This window comes from Hesperophylax consimilis, chromosome 29 (genome assembly GCF_061612785.1).
Source record: "Hesperophylax consimilis isolate HC1 chromosome 29, BYU_Hcon_1.0, whole genome shotgun sequence".
Lineage (NCBI taxonomy): Eukaryota > Metazoa > Arthropoda > Insecta > Trichoptera > Limnephilidae > Hesperophylax > Hesperophylax consimilis.
This window is the reverse complement of record NC_142864.1, coordinates 15,882,430-15,907,332: the sequence shown is the minus strand read 5'-3', so window position 1 is coordinate 15,907,332 and position 24,903 is coordinate 15,882,430. Positions and strand designations below refer to the sequence as shown.

Here is a 24,903-nt window from a genome sequence, read left to right as displayed (position 1 = left end):
TAAGAATCGATAACCATTATTTCAAAGCCGTGAAAAATGTACTTTTTTCTGAGTATCATAAAGAAATAACACTTTATATATTGAAGAAATATAATTAAAAACTATTAGTCACCTCAAAATAACCGTCCAAACTAAAATATTTTTAATAAATTATTTAGAAACGCAATAAATTATGAACGAACAAGATGACAGATTCAATCGGCTTAGATAATGCAGTTCTACGTTCCATAGATATTGTTGAATACAGACGCGTAGCGTTATTCATTATCGACACTCTGTTTCTTAAATCATGGCAATCCGTATACTAGTGATGGAAATAAATCGATTTTTGTAAAATCTCGCGCGTTTACGTGAAAAGACGTTCTAATGTCTTGACCGCTATTATCATATTTACGTCTTTTGACGTTCTAATGTTCTGAGTGGTTAACTCTTGTACCTCCTATGACTGTTCTCAAACTCTATGACAATTTCACCGGGTTCGATAAGTCTAACGGAACACACACAACTAGTTTCGTTCCAGCAGATTTGACGAGTCTGGCAAAACGCACGCAATGAGTTTCGTTCCACCGGAATCAGGGAGTCCAGCGGAACGAAATGAACGAGTCTGAGGAATCTAGTCCATTTGGCTGAAATCGGACTCGAGTTTGTAAAGTAAGTTGAATGACACCCCAGTGTTCCGCCTTGATGGGAAGAATGATACCTGAGGAACTAAATACCATGCAGAAGAACCACGAAATATGGCTAAACATATGACAACCCTGGTGAACTTCATTGAAGGGACTGGATTACATGGGAGAGCACATTGGGCCAATGGCTATGCAAACCGTCTCCGTGAATAATAACAATATCTAATGTATAGTTTCTTAATTTAACAGCTATCAATTATCAGTATAAAGTATGCAAAAATATAATAAAACGACTTACACAAAAATGTTATATTCAGTGTTTTAACTTTGGACAGACTGACAGACGATTTGTAATGAATACTTAACATAAATCTGATAATCGGACAACTCAACACACCTTTAAAAAATGATGAAAAGTGATGAAACAAATACCATGTTAAATATGTTACGTTTATAGGTTAGTTTTTTCATCGCTTTTAATGACTTTGTATCACTTTTAAAAGGTGTATTGAATTATTATTGTGTTGAGTTATCATGGAACCCATAAATCAATAACTCATAGTAATAAGTATTTTTTTACAAGACACAGGACTAAAGAGGTATTATCAATCAAATGTTGACTCATTGGTGTTACTTCTGTAGTAAAAACTTACATCGAGAGTATGTTAGTGGTTTTTCAGGCACTTGCTTTGTACTAATACAAGCCAATATTTGATTGAAAATTATTAGACGCAACCTTTTTATTTAAAAGTGAAGTTTATAGAATCAAATCACCGAAATACAAAATTTTGTTAGTTTGCTTTTCGCCCAAGTCATGTTTAATGTTAAGGTAAACATAATCGATGTCATAATATAGGCGTTCATAGATGTCGTTAATTTAATTATTTTGTGAAAATATTTTTTTTTGCAAGTTATTTTTTAAAATATTAACACTAATTATTTGTTTTGCCCCTACTATGAATAATAGTTTTGTCAGAATAAAAACTCAATTCTTTCAAGAAAGGCATACAAATACAGTATTGGATTGAATCATCGATGCAATATCGTATTTGTATGCCTTTCTTGAAAGAATTGAGTTTTTATACGGACAAAACTATTTATTCATACTGTGTATGTACGAGCGCAAACAAATAATTCGTCCTAATATTGTAAAGCATAACTTGCAAAAACTGTATTTTATTAAAATAACTAAATAAACGCCATCTAAAATGCGTAATGTACCTTGCGTTTAACAATAAGTTTTTAGAATAAAGCCACAAAATTCAATATTTGATTCTATAAACTTACAGGCTTACTAATAAAGTGTTTTACACTTTTTAAGTTTTACACAACTGATAAACAACCGCTTACAATACATAAATGGTTGTTTGTCAGTTGTGTAAGATTTGAAATACTTTATTAGTAAGGGGGATAAGTGTTTTAAACTGTTTAAAATAATTTATTTAAATCAAAAAAGCAGCTTTATTTAGTTCTTGACTAGAAGATATTATTAATATGACAAAAATATTGACTTTTAAGATTTTTAAAATATGTACATTTTATTTATCGTTTCTTTTAACATGCTGCCTTAAGTTGTAATTAATCAAAGCAATAAAGTTGACGGACCAAACGTTTTACATTTCAAATTGTGAGGTTAAGTACTCAAAAAGATAGGTATTCTTTTACAAATAGGTTTTTATCAAAAAATCTACGAAAACTTTTTTTAAGTGAGTGAATATTTTAAATTTATTTTAAGGCTTTAAAGATATTTTCTATTTTATTTTATCACTAATTCTGTAGGCCCTCCGCATCGCAAGTGTTCATCAGAAATCGGGGCCTAAATATTCTATGTCACTCGTTTATATATATACTTTCAAATGAACAACTACACAGATAAACTTCTAAAACATATACAGTAAAAAATAATATGTGCAAAATGTATTAACTGCCTTAGAATTTGAATCATAATAATTAGTATAATTTACCCACTATATTAATAACTTATACTTATAATTAAATGATGTCTAGACTCTTGCCTACCGGTGAATAGTTAACTTTACATACCGGTTTTGTACACATGTAAATCTCATTGTCGTACAGTTAACAGCGGGCAAAGTTGTTTCAATTATGGTATAGCTTTACCGAAGGTTAAAATCTATGAAAAATATTTATCGGGAGTTATAAACATCTGTAACTTAGGTTTGGGTTAATTTGTCACAAATCGGCAATTAGCGCCATTTCGAATTTTGTGGAATTCGGACATTTCTGACCTGTTTTAGCTTTTCATCAAATTGTGAATGGTCACGCCGTTATGCTTGACGACTAATGGCAATTTGATCAGAAGCCGAAACAGGCAGAGATCGGTCTTTAATGTAGACCTTTCAAATGTCAAAAACTCAAAATATGACAGGAGTTGACATCTTAGAAGTCAGTGATATATTATATTAAGATGAAGGAAAAAATAGCCTCCAATTTTACCTCCAACTGACCTCCAATTCTCCCAACAATTTTGAACTATTTTAGACGAGAGTTTAAACGCAGTTGAGCCTCTAATTGTAGCTCGATGTTAGAAGCTAGAACAAGGAGTTAGAGTTAGCTAGAATAAATGTTATAATGTAGGTAGGTGTTTAAATGTTACAATTTAGGTAGGTGTTTAAATGTTACAATGTAGGTAGGTACCTAGGTCAAAAGGTGAACTTTTGGCAACTTTATTAAAGTAAATACTTATCATAGATTTTAACCATAGTTTTATCTGTACCACAAATAAATCAATCTCAACCTAATTGTCATTAATTGCAGTTAAATACATAACAACGAAACTTACACATCTCTTACTTCATACACTTAGCCAAAAGGGTAATTTATTTACAATTTTCATACAACATAACTTGATTGGTCAAAATGGCCATATTGCTCTATGCAATGTCAAGTTATTTCGGCTAAACTAGAAACCCTATGTTGCTTGGATTTAAATAGTGGTGACTACTATCAGTTGATATTATTTTTAAGTGCATTATGGAATCAATTTCTATTTAGAAAATCGTGATTTATACAAATGCTATCCGTATTATTGATATAAAAATGCCAAATAATATAAAAAACTTTTAAATATTGTATTGCCGATTTAATTTAAGGAATATTATTTGGACAAACATCTCCTGATTTTTAGATTTGCTTAGATCACAATTGATGACAATCAGCGCCATTTTGAAAAGTTAAAATTTAAACAGTTCCCGTCAAACGAGAATTAGCAGCTTATTTTATCTTTTCATCAAATCGTGATCAGCTGATAAGCATAATAACATAACCGTTATGCTTGTACAATTTGATCGAACGCTGAAACAGGCTGAGAATCGGCGTTTAAAATTCAAAATGGCACTGATTATAATCAAAGGTTACGGAGTTTTAAACACCCCATCCATAAACCACAGACAATTAAAAATTGTTATTACCATAAACAAAAATTAATAACTTATAATTTTATTTTTTACTACACATGTTTAAATATCAGAGAAGACAACTTTGGAAATCTTCATACAGCTGGTAATAATTATCAAATATCACAAAATTAAAATATTTTATTATTCTTTCTTTTTAATTACAAAAGAATTATGTAAGTAGATCAGAGGGAATAATAAATATTCATTGTTATTTTAACTGTTACATTAATCATGTATAAATCTTAATTAATGAACCTAAAGGATATTATTTAATTGTAGCTTGTAATTTTAATATAATTATTGATATTTAAAAAATTAATATGGTTTTTTGAGTCTGTCAAAATAATTCCGCAATCAAATCCTTGAATTAAAAATTGTTTAAAAAAATACAGAAAATTGGTCCATAGTTGCAAAAACCGATTATCAAAAGATTGTTTTACAAATTCTTATAGGAATACTGGAGTTAATTACATCATATTTTAAATACTGTATAAAAAAAGGAATTTCGACGTGATTGCATATAATTTTACAACCTAATAAAAGGGAACATTGCCTACTGGAAGAAATCATATTTTTAGGTTAAATTGGAATAAGCTAAATTTATATGGACTGAGATGTTCTGTGGCATTCTTTCCACTTCTCCTAATGAAACAGTATTCTGAAATACTAATTGTGCTACCCGGTTTCGCCCATCATTTGAATTCTTGTATGTATTCATTTTATAAACCCTATTTATTTCACTGAAAAACATAATTTTTGGAAAAAAAAAAATCAATACAATTGAAAATGAATGTTGAAAATAGTTCCGTTGATCAAGAAATTTCATATAGAAAAAGCTTTGTAAATTTCATGACTCCAGAGATCACTATTCGAAAGTTTTTGCTATTTCATACAATAGAAATGTCATACAAACCCGTTTTAAAGAATGTTAATTGTCATCTTAATTATCAAAATTATGATGAAATTGTAACCAAAAATAACCTAACCTATGGCAGCATCCAATAATTAATTACATTGTGAATTGTGTAATCTAAAAAAAATAATTTGCCCTATTTATGAAGCGTGTAGTTGCAAAACCCACTAAGAAATTTTTTGTAAATGGTCATAAAAACTGATTGGTTCATCTTGAATAAAAAGAATTACAATGATTCTTTTCATATAAACAAACTATAGTAGTTATGTAAACAATTAGTTATGTGACAATGTCCTTGCGATAAAAAAACCATGTTTCTAATTCGCTCCCATAAATCAAATCCAAAATTTCCTCTGAAATTACAAGATTAGAAGTCAGTATTTAAATACCTACCTACTTAATTATTGAACATAATATTAGCGATTCTCAAACGAAAATTTGAAACAGAATAAGATTCGGTCGTATCTGGGAATTGAACCCAGGACCTTAGCCTTGCCGGGGCTTTGCTCTACAACTGAGCTAATTCGACCTTATCCCCTTCGGTCATATTTAACTGCATCATACTTCGTAAGGCTGAATTCCTGAGTTCAATTCTTTTTCCGATTTTTCTGTTTTAAATTTTCATTTGAAAATCGCTAATATTGTCTTCAATATGAAGTTTTAAAATTTCAATTTGTCCAAAGAAACGTCACTATCTCAATGACAATTATTTTTTCAAACTTTCTTCATGTAGGTAGGTAAAATATTTAAAAACTGCAAATATGTAAACACAATGATTTCGCATTTGAAAAAAATAAACTTTACTGAACTTTTAAAACAGTCACCATCTTGAATCGGAAACGGAATGTTCAAACAAATTTACGCACAGATGAAATGTAAAACGGTCGAGTTAAAACAGAACTTCGTTAAGATACTGTAGATATATTTACATACCTAATAATAATATGAAAAACTGCATAAATTTCCAGAGAAGGTTCTGCAACTCGACTCATACTGATCTATCGATATATTAATAGGTACCTACTCACTTACAATTTATGTAAACATTGCATGTGTGTGATATTTGTATGTGAAACCGTTGCATTATAGTTATTTTATGTAGATAAAAGCTATATGTTGTTTTTTTTTTAATAAATTCTTTCAAAGTAGGTACCGAATTCACAAAGAATTCTTTTAATACTTATCAAAGTGATGAATTACTAATAGCTATTCCAACTTTTTTTTTGCAAGCTTAGGTTGGGTTATATCAACTCTGGTCACATTTGACAACCATCAAATCAATGATTAGTGCCACATTATAATTTTGACATTTGAACGGTTCCCGTTAAATGGCGCTTCTCTGTCCTTTACAGCTTTTGATCAAATTGTTACCAGCTGACATAATATAACAAGATGACGACGATTGAAACAACCCAGCCTAAGTATTATATTTCTAAAATTAAGAAATGGTTATTTTTATGGTTTAGACGTGCACAGCAGATAAGCAAAGAACAGGGATAAAAATGGATATATGAACTGCGTATTATATAAATATAATATTTTCCACTTTGTTCATGTTTTTAGAAATGATTTTGATTAAATGTAGGTCTGTCTAGTAAGGTGACCGGATAAATCATCAAAATGATAATTCATCACATATTTAAAAAGTTATGTAAAGTCATGGAAAGTGATGAAACAAAAACTTTATTTACTGGGTTAAGTAGGTTAGGTTAGGTTTATTTTTTTTTCTTTCATAATTTTTAATGACTTTTTATCACTTTTCAAAAGTGTGTTGAATAGTCACCGTGTTGAGTTAGCATGGAACCGTCTAGTAAGTATGTATGTAAATCCTATTCATATTCAAACACAACCAAGGAAAATAAATAAAAATAAAACAAAATAAATCAAATAAAAAATCATTTATAATTTGTATCAAATAATAAGAAATAATATAAAATATTACAATCTCTTAAATATTCTGATTACGGCATAAAGTATCTCAATAAAAATCAAAAAAAAAAACATCTCTACTAAACCAACTCTTCGAAAATCATATTCATCACTTCATATAAAAAAATAATTACAATAATAATATAAGTTTCCAATTTAACTATTATTTATAAACCAAATATATACTATGGCTAGCTGCATTAAACTTAAGTATTTTACAAAAATATTCATTAGCAACATTCTCATCACAATTCTCTACTATTATGCATTAAATTAAATATAATTTATCCTAGTAACGGCTTCTTCATTAACCCAAATATAATTGCTTTTATTCTGGTTCGTAAAAGAGTCAAAAGCGGCTAGGACTGTTATACAGGGACGGCCCCGTTCAGGCGTAATTGCAGCAGTTAGATCCGGGTGCCGACTTGCCAAGGAGTCAAGGCGCTGATAATACTTAACATGGCGCCTTTGAGGTTTTTACTAGCGCCAGGCGCCGTTTGGCTCTGGGCCAACACAGCTGTTACAAAATGACTCACATAATATAAGTCTGGAATTTTAGTTAGAACACATAAATACGAAGGGCAGTTACAGAACAAGTGTACTTATCTCCCCCATTCTGATTACGATCAGAGCTGCATGCAGTTAGAGAAGACTCACATTTGAGTCTAGAAATCTAGTTAGAACTCATATGTGAGTCTTAGGCTTTCAAGTTAGGACTCATAAACGAGTCTCCAGCATTCTAATGATGACTCTCATGAGTCCTAATTGTAGCTGAGGGCGTTAATAGAAGAATGCAAATATGAGTCATAATAATTACAGTTGGTGGCGATTACAGAAGAACTCATATATGAGTCTCCAGCGATCCGTTTAGATCTCTTATACGAGTCTCCAAAGTCCCTGGCATTGTTGTTAAGTCTTAAATCCGAATTTTAATGGCGAATAAGTAAAAATATTAATTCATTCCTACGAGAAATAAAATTCTTTAATTGGAATTTTATTAAATCGTGACGAGCTAAGCGAAATAATATAATAGGTGCCACTCTATCCTCTATTTATACTTTATACCATTGCAGGTACGATAACAGCTGGCAAGTTCGGTGGTTTAAGTCGATTAAGTAAAAAATCTGACGTAAAAGTAACCTCAAAATTTCACAAATTTATACGCAAAAAAATTTGCATTGTACAATGTATTTTTGTGTATTTAAAAATAAACAGGAAAAATACTGTTTAAAATCCCAAAAGTTCCAAAAAAGGTGCCCTTAATTAAAATGATTTAATATTGCAAGCAATTTGGAGATTTAATATAGTGCGGCAAGAATTTACAATCGATACTTCAATATGTGTATTTCTAAGTGTATGTAGAAAGATATTTTACACAACCAATAAAATGATTAAATGTTAGCGCATGAACACTGTTAAAAAAAAGGCAAGTCTCAGTGAATTCGATTAGTTTTATACAGTTTCTAAACTAATGAATTAGTATAAAGCTGACCAAATTATACTTGATAATAATACTAGAAGTTTTCTCATGGATTGATAAAAATAAATTAACAATTTATAGCAAGAAAATTAACATATATTTCAGTTCAGAGCAGAACAAATGTTTTGATTGAACTTAGTTATGCAAAGCAGTTTGGTAAAAATAAGATATTGTTGTCATTCGATGGAGTAAGTTCAATTCTATGTTCCGAAATATTTGTTGATCGCAAAAAAACTATTTAAAAATGTGCAGAAAGCGGCCACAGCGCTCAAAATACTTTTAACTTGGCTATTTCTTAAAACATATTTAACAGCAAACAGCCAGAGTCAACTGGTCGATTTCAGTAAACAATATACCTAACAATCGAACAATGACATTTACCTAATGAATGAATTACCATGACTCATTTTATTTAGAGCAGCAGCCACGGTACCAACTCGGGAGCCGTAAGATCAAAGCGTATGAGCGAAGACAATACTGCGCTCGCCCGATACGGTTCCCAGCTCCCAGCGTAAGCGAATAAATGATTGTACGACTCTTGTTAGCGATATGCCGCCTCGTACCACAAAAAAAGGTAATAGGTGTAGGTATATACGTTCAAGTCCAGATATCGGACAGTCGGACGCCGTTCATGTCTCCAAGTATGCAATAACAATTAACAGATAATTTTAATGGCGCTATTTTTATAAAATATCTCCTGATAAGCATTTAATTGATCCGTGGCACGGTTTACCGGGAGTCGTACGAATACAGCCAATCAAAAATAGCTAGCTCAATCACGCGGCTCTTTCATGAACGACTAATCCACACAGCATCCCCAAAGATGACATAGGCCCTGAGGGAAATTATTTTCTTCAGGGCCTCCTGTGTGGAGTAAATATAAAAATAAAAAAATATATAATCGCTGATTCACGGCGCTTATAATTCCACATATTTCGTGTTTTCAGTCCGTCTGGCTATTTTCTACAGAATGCATATTTCACATAGTGAGGTGCAGAAAGCTGAAAAACAGTTGATAGCGGAGCTTACATTCGCTATGATGTATTCTACAGAAAACGCCAATATCTCTAAAAAATCTTCATTTAAATCACTTAAGAAATATATAATTTATATATTTTTTAAGTTAAACACTCCAGGTGTTGTGCAGGTTTGATTATTCAATCTTTACACATAAGTGCTTTTATAACTGTTTGAGCTTTTTGTGCTGCTTTCTGCATAACTACGTTCAATCGTTACTTCATGAAAAAAATAAAATAAAAAATTACCCTTTGGAGGGAAGCTGAAATTCAAAATACTGATGTAAAAATGTTTGATACAACGTGAAATTTTTTAATTTGTTACGCTTATTAAATTTTCATGGCTGTAAGATTAAGTAAAAAATTTATAATAACATTCAATAAATAAAAAAAATAGTAATAGATGCAAAGAAAAAATAATTAATTTTTGTACAAAATAATTTTTTGTATAGCTGCTTTATGTGTAAAACTCAGTGGTGTAGAAAAGAATCTACGCACCCCGGTTAACAGGGGCCTGTTGAAAGTTTCTTACGGCGGCTGTTTCCAATCTAACTTAGCTGAAATTTGGCTTAAACCTCACTTTTTCTAATCGGTTTACCCAAGTTAGGTCACCACTTGACAAGATTAAATTAAGAAATTTGACCAAGTGAAATTGAATACAAAGTTGCTTAAAATGGCTTTAGCTGTGTTTGGTGACCAGATCTGAATAGCTAGGTGATTTCCCCACCTTCCTCTTTGCCATCTTCTTTCCCTCCCCAATACCTTCAGCCTCACGACATACCACAACTGTCTGGAGCCAGCAGTGCATTTTATGTTCGCATAAAATAAAAATAAATTATTTAAAAAACCTGTCACACAGTATAATTGGACAAATGCATCGGGTTCCTGCCCAAGCGTCGTGATTTCAATTCATATGCTAGCTAAATCCTCTATCATTGCACAAGCAACATTTTCGGCTTACAATGATGGTAGTGGTTAATTTTCAAATATCGTCAGGCTATTCGTAACCTGAGAATGTTTTCCAGTAATAAATGAAACAGTATTTAGCCAATGTTAATTAAACATTTAAGTTTTTTGACGCCATTTTGTTGTCAACGTTAAGTTTATCAGTGGCGAAAACAACGTTAGATGCCAAATGTATATGATTCTTCAAGTTAGTTGTCAATTTTCATTTAACTTAGTGGGCCGCTAGAAAAAGGTTGGAAACAACGAACAATGACCGATAATAGTGTGTAAAAAAACCTAACTTATAATATTATCTCACGGGTTCAAATGGAATATACGTAGATTACATTGCAATTAATTTGGGAAACTCTGATTTTACAATGATTCTCAATCTTTAGGCCTGGCGGACGTGGATTTATCTATTACGCTAAATAATCTATACATATATATATTATAATAAACATTATAAATATAATATTACACAAATAAATTATATGACCTTAGCACTACACTATGATATAACGTATAATTTAGTTGCTTTTGATATCGGCCAAAAAAATTGACAGAAATATATCGCTGAATTTTTGAGGTATTTTAAATTATGGCCATATTAAAAATTACACAAAACATGCGTATTAAAAAGTCATTGAATCAAATGCATTTTTTAACGTATTAGTTTTCGAATACGTCAAAAATTACGATGGTTTTGTAAATGCAAAGAAAGCAAGAAATAAGATTTTTCTTTTAAAATTATTTTAACAAAAAAAAAATTATTGCGTCAATTTTTTGTTTTTAAATATTATTTTAGGCGTGTAACAGAGTAACTCAAGTTAGTTTGAAAAAAAAAATAAACATGCATTGAAATGAAAAAAATAAAAACAAACTGACTAAATGTATCATTCATGGTGGAAAAATTATTCTAATCACCGTATGTATCTTCAGAAAGGCAGAACGAACTGTAGTGGATTGATAAATTGCTATCAATTAAATTCATCACCGAGAAGAAACCACTTTGTTAGTTTTTAAAAATGCAGTGTGGCAAAAAAAAAAGTTTTAAATTGCGATATAACGATGAATTGTAAAAAAAGTTTACGTTCAGACTTTTGTTTCCTAATGTTAAGTTATAAATATATTTTAAGCAAACTTTTTTCGTAGTCTATCAATATATAATATCAATAATAATGTCAGTGGTGTAACGACAGCTCTGGCACACGCCAATGTGTGTTAACATAAATAATAGATCAAAAATAAAAAAAAATTCAAATTTTTGTACATTAAAATGTAATGTTCCGCGCCCCCGGACGCCTGCCCAATTTGCCCGAGCAATCGCTACTCCACTGAAGTATATTACAATGATTTAGCTATTGTTTGTTTGAAGTTAAAATCAATTCTCAATGTATTTTTTTATGCTTGCAATTTGATTTCAGAAAACTAAAATACTTAAACAAAAAAAAAATTGCGATTTAGCATATTTTCCGGAGTACCTTATTTATTTATCAAATAAGGGTCAAAATGCAAATCACATAAGTACAAAAAAAAATTTAAATTGTTGTATAATTTGGGCAAAATAAGTATGCGAGATCTATCACGGTTTTTTAAATATTTTTTTTGTGTTCAATAAATCTTTTTAATTAAGTTTATAAAATGCTATGAAGTAATATATATTAATCTGACCAAATTGAAAAACTGCCTTCAATAATGTTTATATTTCTAATTATCATGGAAAAAAATTTCCATGGCAAAAAATAAAAATAACACGTGGAGAAATTTCAAATCACAATGAACTGCTATTTTTTAATAAATTAACTGATTATTTTCTAGTTTAGATAGAACTGTTAAGATGTGCCGGCGACTATGAAATACTTTTATACAGGTAATTATATCAATTAATTACACAAGTGGATTTTATAAATCAATCGTACAAATTAAATTTTCAATTACACTTGTATCTTGCTACGTCTTAACTTTTTGATATAACGATCCGTCCCTTTTATGACCAGCATAGATTGGTAAGAGGATAGTTAGGAAGTACCTAGCTATTCAGTTCTGGTCACTAAGGATGGCTAAAACCAACGTTCCTGTTCAGAATGATGGTCTTTCAAACAAGGATTATATGACAGAGCGATAAGCTCCTTAACTCACGCCATGGAAAAATGAGAGGATTAGAAACAAGTCAAATGTGGTTTGACATTTTGTCACAATCTCCAACCTCAATTAGAGTTATGCTGGGGACACATGGTACCATTAACGAGAGGACTGTTGGAATTACAATATCATCAAACGGCATCCTTGGTTGGGAAAGGGAAGCAGAGGGCGTTCACAGATGAGATGGAGACGTTTGCGAGAGGACTATGTCCAAAGCGGAACGCCGGAAGGGTTATAAATAAAATATTCACAAAGGGTTATTTTTGGGTGTTTGGCCACGTCTCCTGTCACCACAATATGATATTCAACCCTTTCCATCAAAGAATTTAGATTTGTATTGAGAGAATTTATATTTACCGCCTTTGTAACAATTGTATGCGTCAAATCTCAGACGTGTAGCAAGGTACGAGTGTATATGAAATCAATTAGACAAACGATTGATTATAATATATATATAAACATTTGCCAACACGCCCACCAGAAATATCTAATAAGAAAGTCCCTAAAAACTTTTTTACAAATATATTATGTAATGACGTGATGTGTAAATTTTTTCAAACTATCCAATATGATTATTTCTAAAAACATTGAAATGAAATGTTTTTCAAATTGACAAAACTTCCCAGCGTTCCCAAGCCAAACTTCGTATAGTATATTTCTCCTTCTATTATCCACAATATTCACATCACCAATTTGTCCAGATTTTTTTTAACATTTTACAAAATATGGCAAAAATGGTAAACACAATAAAGTATTTTCAAAAACCTCTAACCGTTTTAAAGTAATAACAAATTGTTTTGTATTTATAAATTAATGAATTTGGAGTTGCCTGTTTACATTACATTTAATTCAAGTTGTGACCAGTTTGAAAAAAGAAAAAAAACACAAATTCATAAAAAATAATTTGTCAATTTTTTTTTGTCAGATACGGCGCTTCATTTTAAAACCTTTTTTAAATATTTTGACAATCAAGTCAATTAATTAATAAATTTAATGACTTTATAAAAAAAAAACTATAAATACAATAACTACGATATACATGTATAAAGGTTAAAAAATATAGCATGTCTGGACAAAGTAAAACATAAAAATCTAATTTCCTCGGTCACGTTGAAAATAAAAAAAAATTCAAACGAGGAAATATAATATTGTATATGGTTAGACATGTAAAATCTTGTTGTTTTAAAAAAGGATACTAAACAAAAATCACAATCAAAAAGCTGCAATTAAAAAAGCCTACAATAATAATTATTGTTGATAAAATAAATTCTATTTAAAAACCTTCACAAAATTGTTAATCGTCTTGTTTTCTTCTTCGAGCTTTTCTTTACACTTTCATTTTATTTTCACCGTTAACAGCTTCTATTTAACCTCTGATTGTGTCTTTTCACTTTCGGCCACGTCGTGTCTATTAGACGTGGCGGCATGCATTATAACTGGAATGATGGCGTAAAAACACTTTAGCGCGTAATTGTAACTGCGGAACGCTCACTAACGCCCTGGCTGCGGTGGTAGTTGTGGCGGCATGGCGCGGCCGTTTGCATTCCCCGCGTTCTCTGCGTAGTTCATGTCGCCCATCGGAATCTCGTCAGCCTGAAAGAAATTGTATTCAATTTGATTACTTTTTTTTTTTTTTAAAAGAAACGAACGAGGGTTACGAATAACCTGACAACATTTGAAAAACTCCTACTACCATAATTATAGTAAAGATGTTGCTTTTGCAGTGGTGGCGGGCTTAGAAAGCAGAGAAATTGAGTCTACAACCACCTGGATACGATCCCAGGGATATGATAAACTAAAACACTTTACACAAGATTAAACTTCAAAATCATAAATTGTGAGAATTCGTCTGTGCAAACTTTGACCCCTCAGAATATAGTAAGGTGAAGTTATAACCCTATCCAACCAAACCAAAAGTGTACAAATACCTACATTTTTTTCATTCAACATAACATCACAAATTTTTTTACACAGATTAAAATGAAGCGGTACTCACAAGACCCGTCAGTAAATAAATGGTTAAATGTAGCGGAACTTGCAACTGCAAACGGCACCCACAAACACGGCCAGTAAATAAACGGTTAAATATAGCAAGACTCACAAGTACCATGAGTAAATAAATGGTTAAATAAAGCAAGACTCACAAGTACTGTGAGTAAATAAATGGTTAAATAAAGCAAGACTCACAAGTACTGTGAGTAAATAAATGGTTAAATAAAGCAAGACTCACAAGTACTGTGAGTAAATAAATGGTTAAATAAAGCAAGACTCACAAGTACTGTGAGTAAATAAATAACTAATGATGGAAATTGTAGTTTTGAGTAAAACACGTTCAAATTTTTTTTAAATGCAAACTTTTGCGTGGTAGCTCCACCAGTAATATTTCCCCAGCAGATAAAGAAGGGATTGAAATTACCAAACAGACGATGGGAGCAAAGCTGCTTGTGCATGTTTAACTTGTTATTACTTCCAACTCCTCAAATGTAGTGGGACTGAGAGATGCCATGAGTAAATTAAGGGTTAAATGTAGCGGGATGCACAAGTATCGTGAGTAAATGAAGGGTTAAATGTAGTGTGACTCACAAGTATTGTGAGTAAATGAAGGGTTAAATGTAGCGGTACTCACAAGTATCGTGAGTAAATGATGGGCTAAATATACCGCCAGTCGGTAAATAAAAACTTTATGGATATTCATGAAGATAATCACAGTTTATTTTTGTGTTATTTTTATCCACTTGTAAAATTGTTAATTTCCATACAGGTTTATTCCTAGTGAGGTTAATAATAGGATTGTAAAAAAATACATTTAAATGGGAAGAAACAATAAATAAATACTCACATGGTGTCCATGATGATTAGCCTGCCTCTTGATGGTCCTGTCCTCGTACCTGGTGCCCCCCTGCGAGGCCATGGGCCGGCTCAGCGTGCTGTTGGCCCCCGCGCCCCCAGAGCCACCCGGGGAGCCTCCCCGGCTGCCGGCCCCCGCTCCCCCCGCCCCTCCTGCTGTGCCCCCCGCTCCCCCCGCAGCCCCCACGCCGCGGGACACAAAGTCCGCCTCCTTCCAGCCGTGCTTGCGGTACACGTCGCGTAATTCTTGGTGCTGCCACATTGTGAAGAGGACTTGACCTACAGGAGATAAAGACATATATTATACAATCATAAAGGGAAACAGAGGTCGCTCACAAATAGAGATTGGTTGATGAATTAAGGATATGTAGTGATATATTTTTGGGGTAGTATGCCATATTGCGCTTCCTTCTTATTTAGTCAATGTTTCAGACAGCGTGTCAATCATTGGGGCGGATAAATTGAATCATGCTAATTCGTATTATTATTTCATAAATCTTAATCTGATAGGCTGCCCACGACAGTAATTGGCTGCAAAACTTCATTTACACGGAAATGTCATATTTTTACAAATTTACTTTGAATATCTGAATTTGAAGGGACAGCTGAGATAGTAAGCGAAAATTCTATTTACGTGGAAGTAAGTTGCATCAATACGATTTTACTTTGAATATAGTATTCGTTATAAAGTCGACATATTCGTACAAGAGGTTGAGAGAAGGTTAAGTTGGTTCTTTGGAAAGGAATATGGAATGTTTCAGAGTTTCTTAGCCTTTTAAATGCCAGTAGGTAGAAGTGTAGCTGTGCACAGCAGGCCAAGAATGCGAGTTAACTCGCTCTTGGCACAGAAGCGGTTAGTAGACGATGGTTTTTTTATTTTTATTTATTCACATTTAAACCCGCTAAACTACTTATGTAGTTTGTCAGCAGGGACATAGAGACAACATTTATACACTCATAAGATACAATTTGAACGGTACATAATTACATAAATTGGTTACATTGCAGAAAAGTTTAAATAGCAGCATAAAAGCCTTATATAATAAGCAAGTAAAAATAAATGTATGAACAAATTAGTATTATCAACAAGTACATCAATAGTTTCATAAATAGAGGTAGGTAGTCAGGTATTACAAAATAATTGTTTTTCCATTTTCTAAGAATATGAATTCCATTTCAGGGGCATCAGTATAGATCATTATTATCCAATAACCATTTCCTTAGATTATATTTAACATTAGCAGTATACATGTTATTATTTTTAATTGTCATTGGTAATAGGTTAAAAAATTTTGGTACTATATAGTTTAAAGTTCTTTCATCATATTTATTAGTACATTTCGGAACTACCAGTCCTTCATTTTGAGTGAATCTTGTGTTATGTTTATGGCAAACTCTTTCCCTATACAATGAATCAGACAATATAACATGTTGACTTACAATATTATAAAACAATAATCCTCTGACAGGTAAAATATTCAGAGACTTGTATATTAATTTATTAATTTGGTATTGATATTGATATTGATTTTGATTGTGGTCGAGAGGGACGTTATTTATTTATAATTTTAAAAGAAATTTGATGCCATTTTTGTTGTAAAATATATTATTTCTAATGTCACAAATCCTCACCTGCGAACTTTAGCACTCTGGGCGTATACTTGGTGCGTTGATGTGTGATGGCAACCAGTCTGTCCACTCCGCCAGCTTCCAGTAGCGCTCTGGAGAACTCGGCGTTTCTCTTGATGACCTCGTTCAGCGTAGCTAAGACAGCCGCGATTGTGTCATCTGATGTACCCTGGAAATACATCACAAAAAAAATGTCTAAACGAAGTTTTAAAAAGGCAAAATTCGAAACATATTAAGGTAAATGTTTTTTCTAGATTCGGCACAATATAAGTTGTACCGCAGGTGGTAAATTTTACTCTAAGTTCGTAATCTTAGGTTCAATTCTCAAAAGTGGAAAAAATAATATATATTTTTTTTTTTTTTTTAACCCATTGTCATATTTGCCGCCAAGATATGGCGGTTTATAATATTTTACGCTCGCATACCGGCCGCCAAACGCTGGCGGTTCGAGCCACTCCCACGCCTGTGTGTAATTCATATTATACAATTACTTTTTGTGTGACATCTACAAATCAGTAGAGAAAACTTTTGGTAATGCATTATTTCATATTCATATGCAGAAGACGATTTGGAAAGTGCCTATCTATTCAATATTCTAGTTAATAAACACAGCTTCAATTTTGCCCATAGCGTCTTTGGTCACGAGGTGAGGTGAGGTTAGGTGAGTTTATGTTAGGTTAGATGAGTTTAGATTAGGTGAGGTGAGGTAAGGTTAGTTAGTTAGATTAGGCTTCGGCAGGGATCTAACTTCATGAATATCAAGTATCGGTTAGTCATAGTTAGTATAAAAGAATATGTGCAATATGTGGACCTTTACCTGGTCCTGCTGGGGGTTCCCTCCCGGCAGCTTCTGCACGAGATCCCTCATGGCGTACTTCCCAATCAGCTCCTTGTTGCGCTGATCGATGGCCAGGTTCCTGAGCGCGGTAGCCACGGCGCATACCACGCGATCCACCTCCATACGCAGCAGCTCCACCAGAATCGGGAGACCTGGAGCAACAAAAATAATTAAGTTAATTATTATTGATACACGAAACATATTAAATAGACTTGGTAACTAACAAAGTAGAAGGCATGAAAAGCTGATGCAGATCACCCATGCATTGGGATGTTTGAATACCATCAACAGACGGCAAGGAGCGGGCCGACGGACTAGCAAGGAAAGGGGCGAAAGCACCGCTTGCAGGATCCGAGAGGCTGTAGGAGTAGCAGCTTACATCACCAAACTACATAATGAAAGGTGGGTTAAATCCCAGCACTGGAAGGAATGGGAGAGAGACAATTATAAGTACTCAGTACGGACCAGACTACTCAATATGAACAGAAACTCACCGAGGGAACTGGAATTACTTCTCAGGAGGCACATGCAGTTGTTGGGAGTGGAAAACACCAATCAATGCAAGAAATGTGAAGAGGATAAAGAGACTTCAATTCACCTTACGTGCCAATGTCCCGCCCTGATGGGAGCAAGGCTCAGATGTCTGGGAAGACACACTGTAGGACCAGAAGACATAGCCACATGTCCAATGACAACATTGGTGAACTTTATCAAACTGACCGGGTTACTGTTAAAGGAATGAAGTAAAATGGGAGATAGCACAATGGGCCTGTGGCCTAAATAAGTCCTAACCCTTCTCCTTCCTGACGGCGGCGCGGATGTCGATACTCGGCTGCCAGTAGCAAGCGGCCAGATTCTGCAGGGCTCCCGCTGCCGCCTCCAGCGTCTCTGGGTTGGAGCAGCTCTGCAGCAGGGCCATGTACAGGGGAACCACCTAAACAGGACAAGTATACAACATCAGTTCATGAACATGAGTAGAGAAGAGTAGTGGAGCTAGTTAGGACAATGAATAGACATTAACCTCCAGAACGTCAGAACAGAAAATTACCCTGGTGAGTTTTTAAAACTTTGATATTTTGCGATTGTTTTCCATTTTCCGTTTTCCATGTAATATATTTCCCCAGAAAAGCTAAACTTTGCAAAAAAAAAAAAATGAGAATACTATCAAAAGAAAAGTATTTATACAAATATACAGGGTGTTAAGGGATGTACTTGACTTACTTTAACCAGTGATTAATTGGAATAAAAAATATGAAAAATTTTAGTCTCTGGTAACAGTTATTTATTTTTTTAACTTAACCCTTGAGACGTTGTTGATTTGCACGGATCGAACCTTCTACAAGCTTCCTTTTTTTCAAAGACAATAACAAGCACTATTTCGTTCTCTTTCTAACATAAAAGAAATAATTAATTTTTAGATGAGAGGAAGAGAGATAGATGCATTTTAATAATGTGCGGTCGTTCTGGGACAAATATGGTCTTAGGAGAGTATAATGCGCGCACGGCATTTGGGACTGTTTGGGTCTTAGAAGGTCCCAAGGGTTAAAACATAAAAGTCAGTAGGCATTGGACATTTAGAGACGGGGTGAGGGGTTGGGCGGTCATTGGACCGAGTGACCAGTGATGGCATATGGAAAAAAATTAATTTTGTTTGGTTTTGAAGGAAAAAAACAACATTAAAAAAAGTCACCGAATACCAAAATTTTGTTTATTTTTTTAACTCAAAAAAAATGTCAGGAATCACTGGTTAGTAAGTCAAGTATGTCCCTTAGTACCCTCCTGTAAAACTGGTTTTATTATTTCTACAAAAACCTGAATACATACCATGCACGAAAAAAAAAAATGTTTCCAAAGAAATAGTGACATTTGGAACGCCGTTGAACGAAAATGAATTTTCGACATGGAAAGATGTAAAAGTCAAAGAAGCTACACTCGCAAAATAAAAAAGCAGAATCTACAGTGTTATTAGCGGAAACTATTAATACTGTAGATTATTGTAGATTGTTGTCACTGTTTTCATAGCATTCTGAATTTAAACAAGTCCGTCACTGTTTTCATAGCATTCTGAATTTAAACAATTCCGTCACTATTTTCATAGCATTCTAAATGTAAACAATTGCGTCACTGTTTTCATAGCATTTGAATTTAAACAATTCCGTCACTATTTTCATAGCATTCTAAATGTAAACAATTGCGTCACTGTTTTCATAGCATTTGAATTTAAACAATTCCGTCACTATTTTCATAGCATTCTGAATTTAAAAATTGCCTGAAAATAGTTTCACATTATTTACTGACCTCTACTGAGTAGGAAGTCCACTGATGACCCTTACAACAAATACATTGATATTAAAACTTACCTCAGGGCTCCAGAGCACCTCAGTCCCCTTGGGGATCTGCTGGGGCACTGGGGGCTCCTCTCCGGGGGGTTCCACCGTATCAGCAGAGCCCCGACCGTGCGGGGATGTGGAGGCTGAAGACGCCCCCGACTGGCCCTCCTTCTTTTTCTTGCTTCCGCCAAAACAGCCCAAATTGTCTCCTGGAATGAATAAGTTTTATTAGAAAATGAAGAATCAAAATTGCGATACTCTGTTTTTACACGGTCTTTTTACGTACACTTTGATTTAACACGGTCAAAAAAGCAAAATGTTAAAATACATTCTTATTCTATATTTTTCCTACCCCTTTTCCTAACATCCCCGCTCCTCGAATCATGATTTGTTCCCCTCACCTGCTTCTGCATATCTATGGTTTCTGGTATTGAGGGTAACGAGCGGGCTGACGAACTAGCAAGGAAAGGGGCGAAAGCCTTGTAGGATCCGAGCCGCTTGTAGGAGTAGCAGCTTGCCACACTAAATTACATATTGATAGGTGGGTTACATCCCAGCACCGCAAAGAAAGGGAGGCGGCACCTGGAATGGTGGTACTCATAAAAGGACCAGACCCTAGACGAACCAAGAAACTACTCGATATGGACAGAAACTCGCTGGGGGAACTGGTAGGACTACTAACGGGACACTGCCATCTCAGGAGACACACGCAGATATTGGGAGTGGAAAACACCAATAGATGCAGGAAATGCGAAGAGGATGAAGAGACTCCAATTCACCTGTGGTGCCAATGTCCTGCCCTGGTGGGAACTAGGCGCAGATAGCTGGGGACACATACAGTAGAACCAGAAGACATAGCCACATATCCAATGTCAACCCTGGTGAACTTTATTGAAGGGACTGGGTTGTAGTTAAAGGATTGAAGTAAAATGGGAGATAGCACAATGGGCCTATGGCCTAAGTGCTCACGGGAACTACCGTCCGTCTCCGAACCGTCTCCGCTTTAAAACTAAAAAAAAAAAAAAAATGGTTTCTCATGTCTATGGGGGAAGAGCAGCATCCCCAAACTGAAAATCTTTATAGAAAAAATAATTCATCACAACGATATCAATAATGTAATTTTTTTCAATTTTACACATCTAATTTTCCACTCTAGCTCACTGAAAAGTCACGGTCTGCCACTGCTACCAATAATATATATGATCAGAACTCACAGCAAGAATCACTACTTTATTGCTGACTACGACACCTGACTGTTGTTGGTTCATCATATACACAAATGCCGAGCAAGAAACAAAATAAAATGACATCTTGTGTACGATATTGCACGAACAACACAGGAAATGTTACCACCACAGCAGGGCTGCATACTCGCGGCGTCATGAACCAAACTGAACCCATCGTTTCTCCTCGCATCATACAACTCCTTATGCGGCCGGCCAGGTAAATAATTGTAACTCACCCTTGGAACTATTAGCCGTGGCCCTGGCCTGCCCCGGCTCCGGCCGCCTATCGTACTGCGGATCTTCCACCTCCTGGCAGCGGTAGGACAGGTTGCGCAGCGTGCAGACGCAGTTCTCCACGATCTTGCTGCCGATGGAGGCTTGCGCCAGGGCGGCCCGCACCCCGTGCAAGAGCGCCTCGGCGAGGCCGGGCAGCGAGCGCAGGCGCACGCGAGCTGCCGCGCCGGCGGAGCTGACGTTGCGGAGAACTCCAGAAGCGTTGCGGAACACTGGAATAGAAGATTCCAAATTGTTTCAAAGAGAACATTGTAATATGACAATTGAATGCTATTTTAGAAAACTGCAGAACTCCAGGGAAAATTATGCTGTGAAGCATTGTAGAACACTAGGGGACCTTGGGATTAGTGATGCATATTCCCGAAACAGGGAATATTGCAGAAATTTTCATCTAAATGGTGAAATATTCAAGAGGTTTTCTCGTACAATGAAATTTCATGTAATTTACAAATGTATCATATTAATTAGAGCATGCTGAGGACTAGTACTGTATCAAAATATAACTATCCGTTGGAATTAATGGTTATATTCATTCAACGACCAACGCTATTGACAAAATTTACATCAATAGCGTTGAAATATACTACCAAAATACAAATATTATTGAGGCCTAATAAATAAAAAGGGTGAAGTGTTTACACTTCATAAGCGACATTATGCAAAATTTTAAATGGTCTTTTGGTTATGCAACGTTTTTTTGGATTTTCCCATCCGAAACAGCTGATAACTAGCGCCAACAAGCAAATTTCTCAAGACAAGAACAATTTTTTTTTTCTGAAAACTTCTCAAAACAAAAAAAATTGGTTATTATTTGTGTTTTAATGTACTTAATAGTTCAACAGTATTAGCGAATGACACCCGATATATAAAAAGGATTAAGAGATTACACTTCGTGAACGATATTTATGCCTAATTTGATATGATCTTTTGGTTATGCAACTCCTACTAGACGTTTTTTGGATTTTCCCATCCGAAAGGGAAAATATTGATTGTAATGCTGGAATATACCTGTGGACCAGTAAGTCTCTCCGGGGCTGGTAGCGTGCCAGCCGGAGTGCGGGATGATGACCTGCGAGACTATGACATGTGCACCCTCCTCGATGATGTGCTGCTTGAGGTCTTCACATGAGGACATGTTCCACACCACTCCCGTCACCAGCTCTTTCACCTGGACACAAAATATTTCACATAAGATTGTTTCGTTATGTAGACACTGTTGGCCACAGACAAAAACACCTAAAAACTACTTACAATACACTATCGCCACTAGCGGAAAACAGTCCCAGACGTGTCTATCAAAATCAATGGTATTCGTAACTCTCGACTGGTGGGTCACGTCTCTTCACCTTACTTGCTTATACTTATGTGACATACAAGGTGTATCAGCACGCACCTAAAGGATTTTAAGCAGCGATTCTTGAGCATATTTGGAGTCAAAATGAAAATGTCATTTTGTCTGATGACATTTTTATTCAATTAAAAACAAAAAATTTATTTTTCTATCACAAAACCCCACCAATCACAATGTCACACGTCGCAGTGAATCACGTAATACGCCCTCTGTCTCATCTGAACGGTGTATCAGCACGCACCTAAAGGATTTTAAGCAGCGATTCTTGAGCATATTTGGAGTCAAAATGAAAATGTCATTTTGTCTGATGACATTTTTATTCAATTAAAAACAAAAAATTTATTTTTCTATCACAAAACCCCACCAATCACAATGTCACACGTCGCAGTGAATCACGTAATACGCCCTCTGTCTCATCTGAACGGTGCTGCTGGAACGAGACAGAGTAGGTATTACATGATGCGCTAGGTTCTATTCAGTAGTGACGTACACATTTTTTACTCCAAATAAGCTCAGGAATCGTTGGTTAAAGTCTGCCGGGTACGTGCTGATACACCCTGTATACATTTCTCAGATGCCATAATATTATTAATCTCTTCACTATAAATCCCACTGGAGTGACATTACGCGGGGAAAGAAATAAATTATAGAAAGGAGAAGAAAAGAAAAGTGGATGAATTGAGGTATTGTTCGGAGGAGAACGAAGTACCACCCTTTACTTGATGGGCAGCACACAGAGATCTCCTTTTAATATAGGAAGACATTTCCACCCGTCTGTCCGGACTAGGGGCGGTTCGGACATTATGGGAGCTTCCACATTCACATGCGTGCAAAATTACATCATGCCATTTCTTCACAACTCTGTATATATAATATTCTTCTGTATCTGATTCAATATCTGAAAAGTACCACTCAAGTAACTGATTCACTTGATCTTGCCATGTCTTCTCGAGGCGTGACATATTCTCTCACGATTTTATCAATTATTTCGCACACAGTGTTAACTTCATTCAGGTTGTTTCAAACTTTCTTCACATTTGACATTGTCACCTGGGACTGTTTAAATGTGAAATATTGAAAATGACGCTGATGAATTGAGACAAAAATAACATATTTAAAGTAGTTATTCGTACCTCCATATCGTGCGTCCTGCACAGCAACGCTGTGAGCGCGGGAATTCCGCTGGCCTGGCGGATGGCACGCTTGTTCTCATCGTTCTGGCGACCATAGGACAGGTTGCGAAGCGCACCGCAGGCGTTGCGGCACACCATGGGGTCTTCGTGCGATAGCAGGCGCACCAGAGGCGGGATTCCACCTGAGAAATTAAATAAATCAATTATAAAAGTTTTGTAAAAGTGGTAAAAGCATTATGGTTGAAGTTGTTGATGTTTGAATCCTGTTAAAGCTGGAATTTCAGTGTTAGCAGTTCATTTAAATGGTTGTCGGCATTTAGTTTTGGTGTAGACATCGAGTAACGGATAGCAAAACGTATAAAGCTTGCCCCATCAACTCTATTAATATTAACGTGGTTTTAGTGGATTTTATGGATTGGAGCGCGAAACAGTTATTGCATCTAAATACATACACACTTTACCACATTCACACATCTGCCCTGATGATGGACACTGTAACGCTGTCCAAAACGTTGGCTATATATAAATATATCGTCGTAGAAGTTTCTGGAAACCCTTACCCAAAACATGAAGTCGAACCATAGAAGTCGCTGAAAAATTATTCAAAACCTAGTCCCCCTCAGCACAGGATCTCCTAGTGAGGAGGACTATAAAAATCTATATCAATTAATCATATAAATATATATAATTCTTATAAAAATGTTTAAAAAAATGTAATATAGTAACTAAATAAAAAAAAAAATAAAAAAAAAAAAAAAAAAATATATAACCCCAAATATGAA

The 24,903-nt window shown here is 34.6% G+C and overlaps 1 protein-coding gene across 2 annotated transcripts in view; it reads right to left on the bottom strand.

Annotated features, from left to right (window-relative positions):
• Window positions 1–11,954: 11,954 nt before the first annotated feature.
• Window positions 11,955–24,903, bottom strand: part of p120ctn (adherens junction protein p120) — a 54,127-nt gene continuing 41,178 nt past the window's right edge. The window contains exons 10-18 of one of the 2 annotated variants that reach the window (XM_089649220.1): window positions 24,122–24,303; window positions 22,646–22,805; window positions 21,580–21,849; window positions 20,148–20,326; window positions 18,580–18,721; window positions 17,761–17,939; window positions 16,953–17,118; window positions 15,313–15,599; window positions 11,955–14,066 (exon numbers count right to left, since the gene is read on the bottom strand). In XM_089649220.1, coding sequence (XP_089505346.1) covers window positions 13,965–14,066; window positions 15,313–15,599; window positions 16,953–17,118; window positions 17,761–17,939; window positions 18,580–18,721; window positions 20,148–20,326; window positions 21,580–21,849; window positions 22,646–22,805; window positions 24,122–24,303 — 1,667 coding nt within the window. In that variant the 3' untranslated portion in view covers window positions 11,955–13,964. The remainder of the gene's footprint in view (window positions 14,067–15,312; window positions 15,600–16,952; window positions 17,119–17,760; window positions 17,940–18,579; window positions 18,722–20,147; window positions 20,327–21,579; window positions 21,850–22,645; window positions 22,806–24,121; window positions 24,304–24,903) is intronic. The other variant, XM_089649221.1, reaches the window with a different exon arrangement.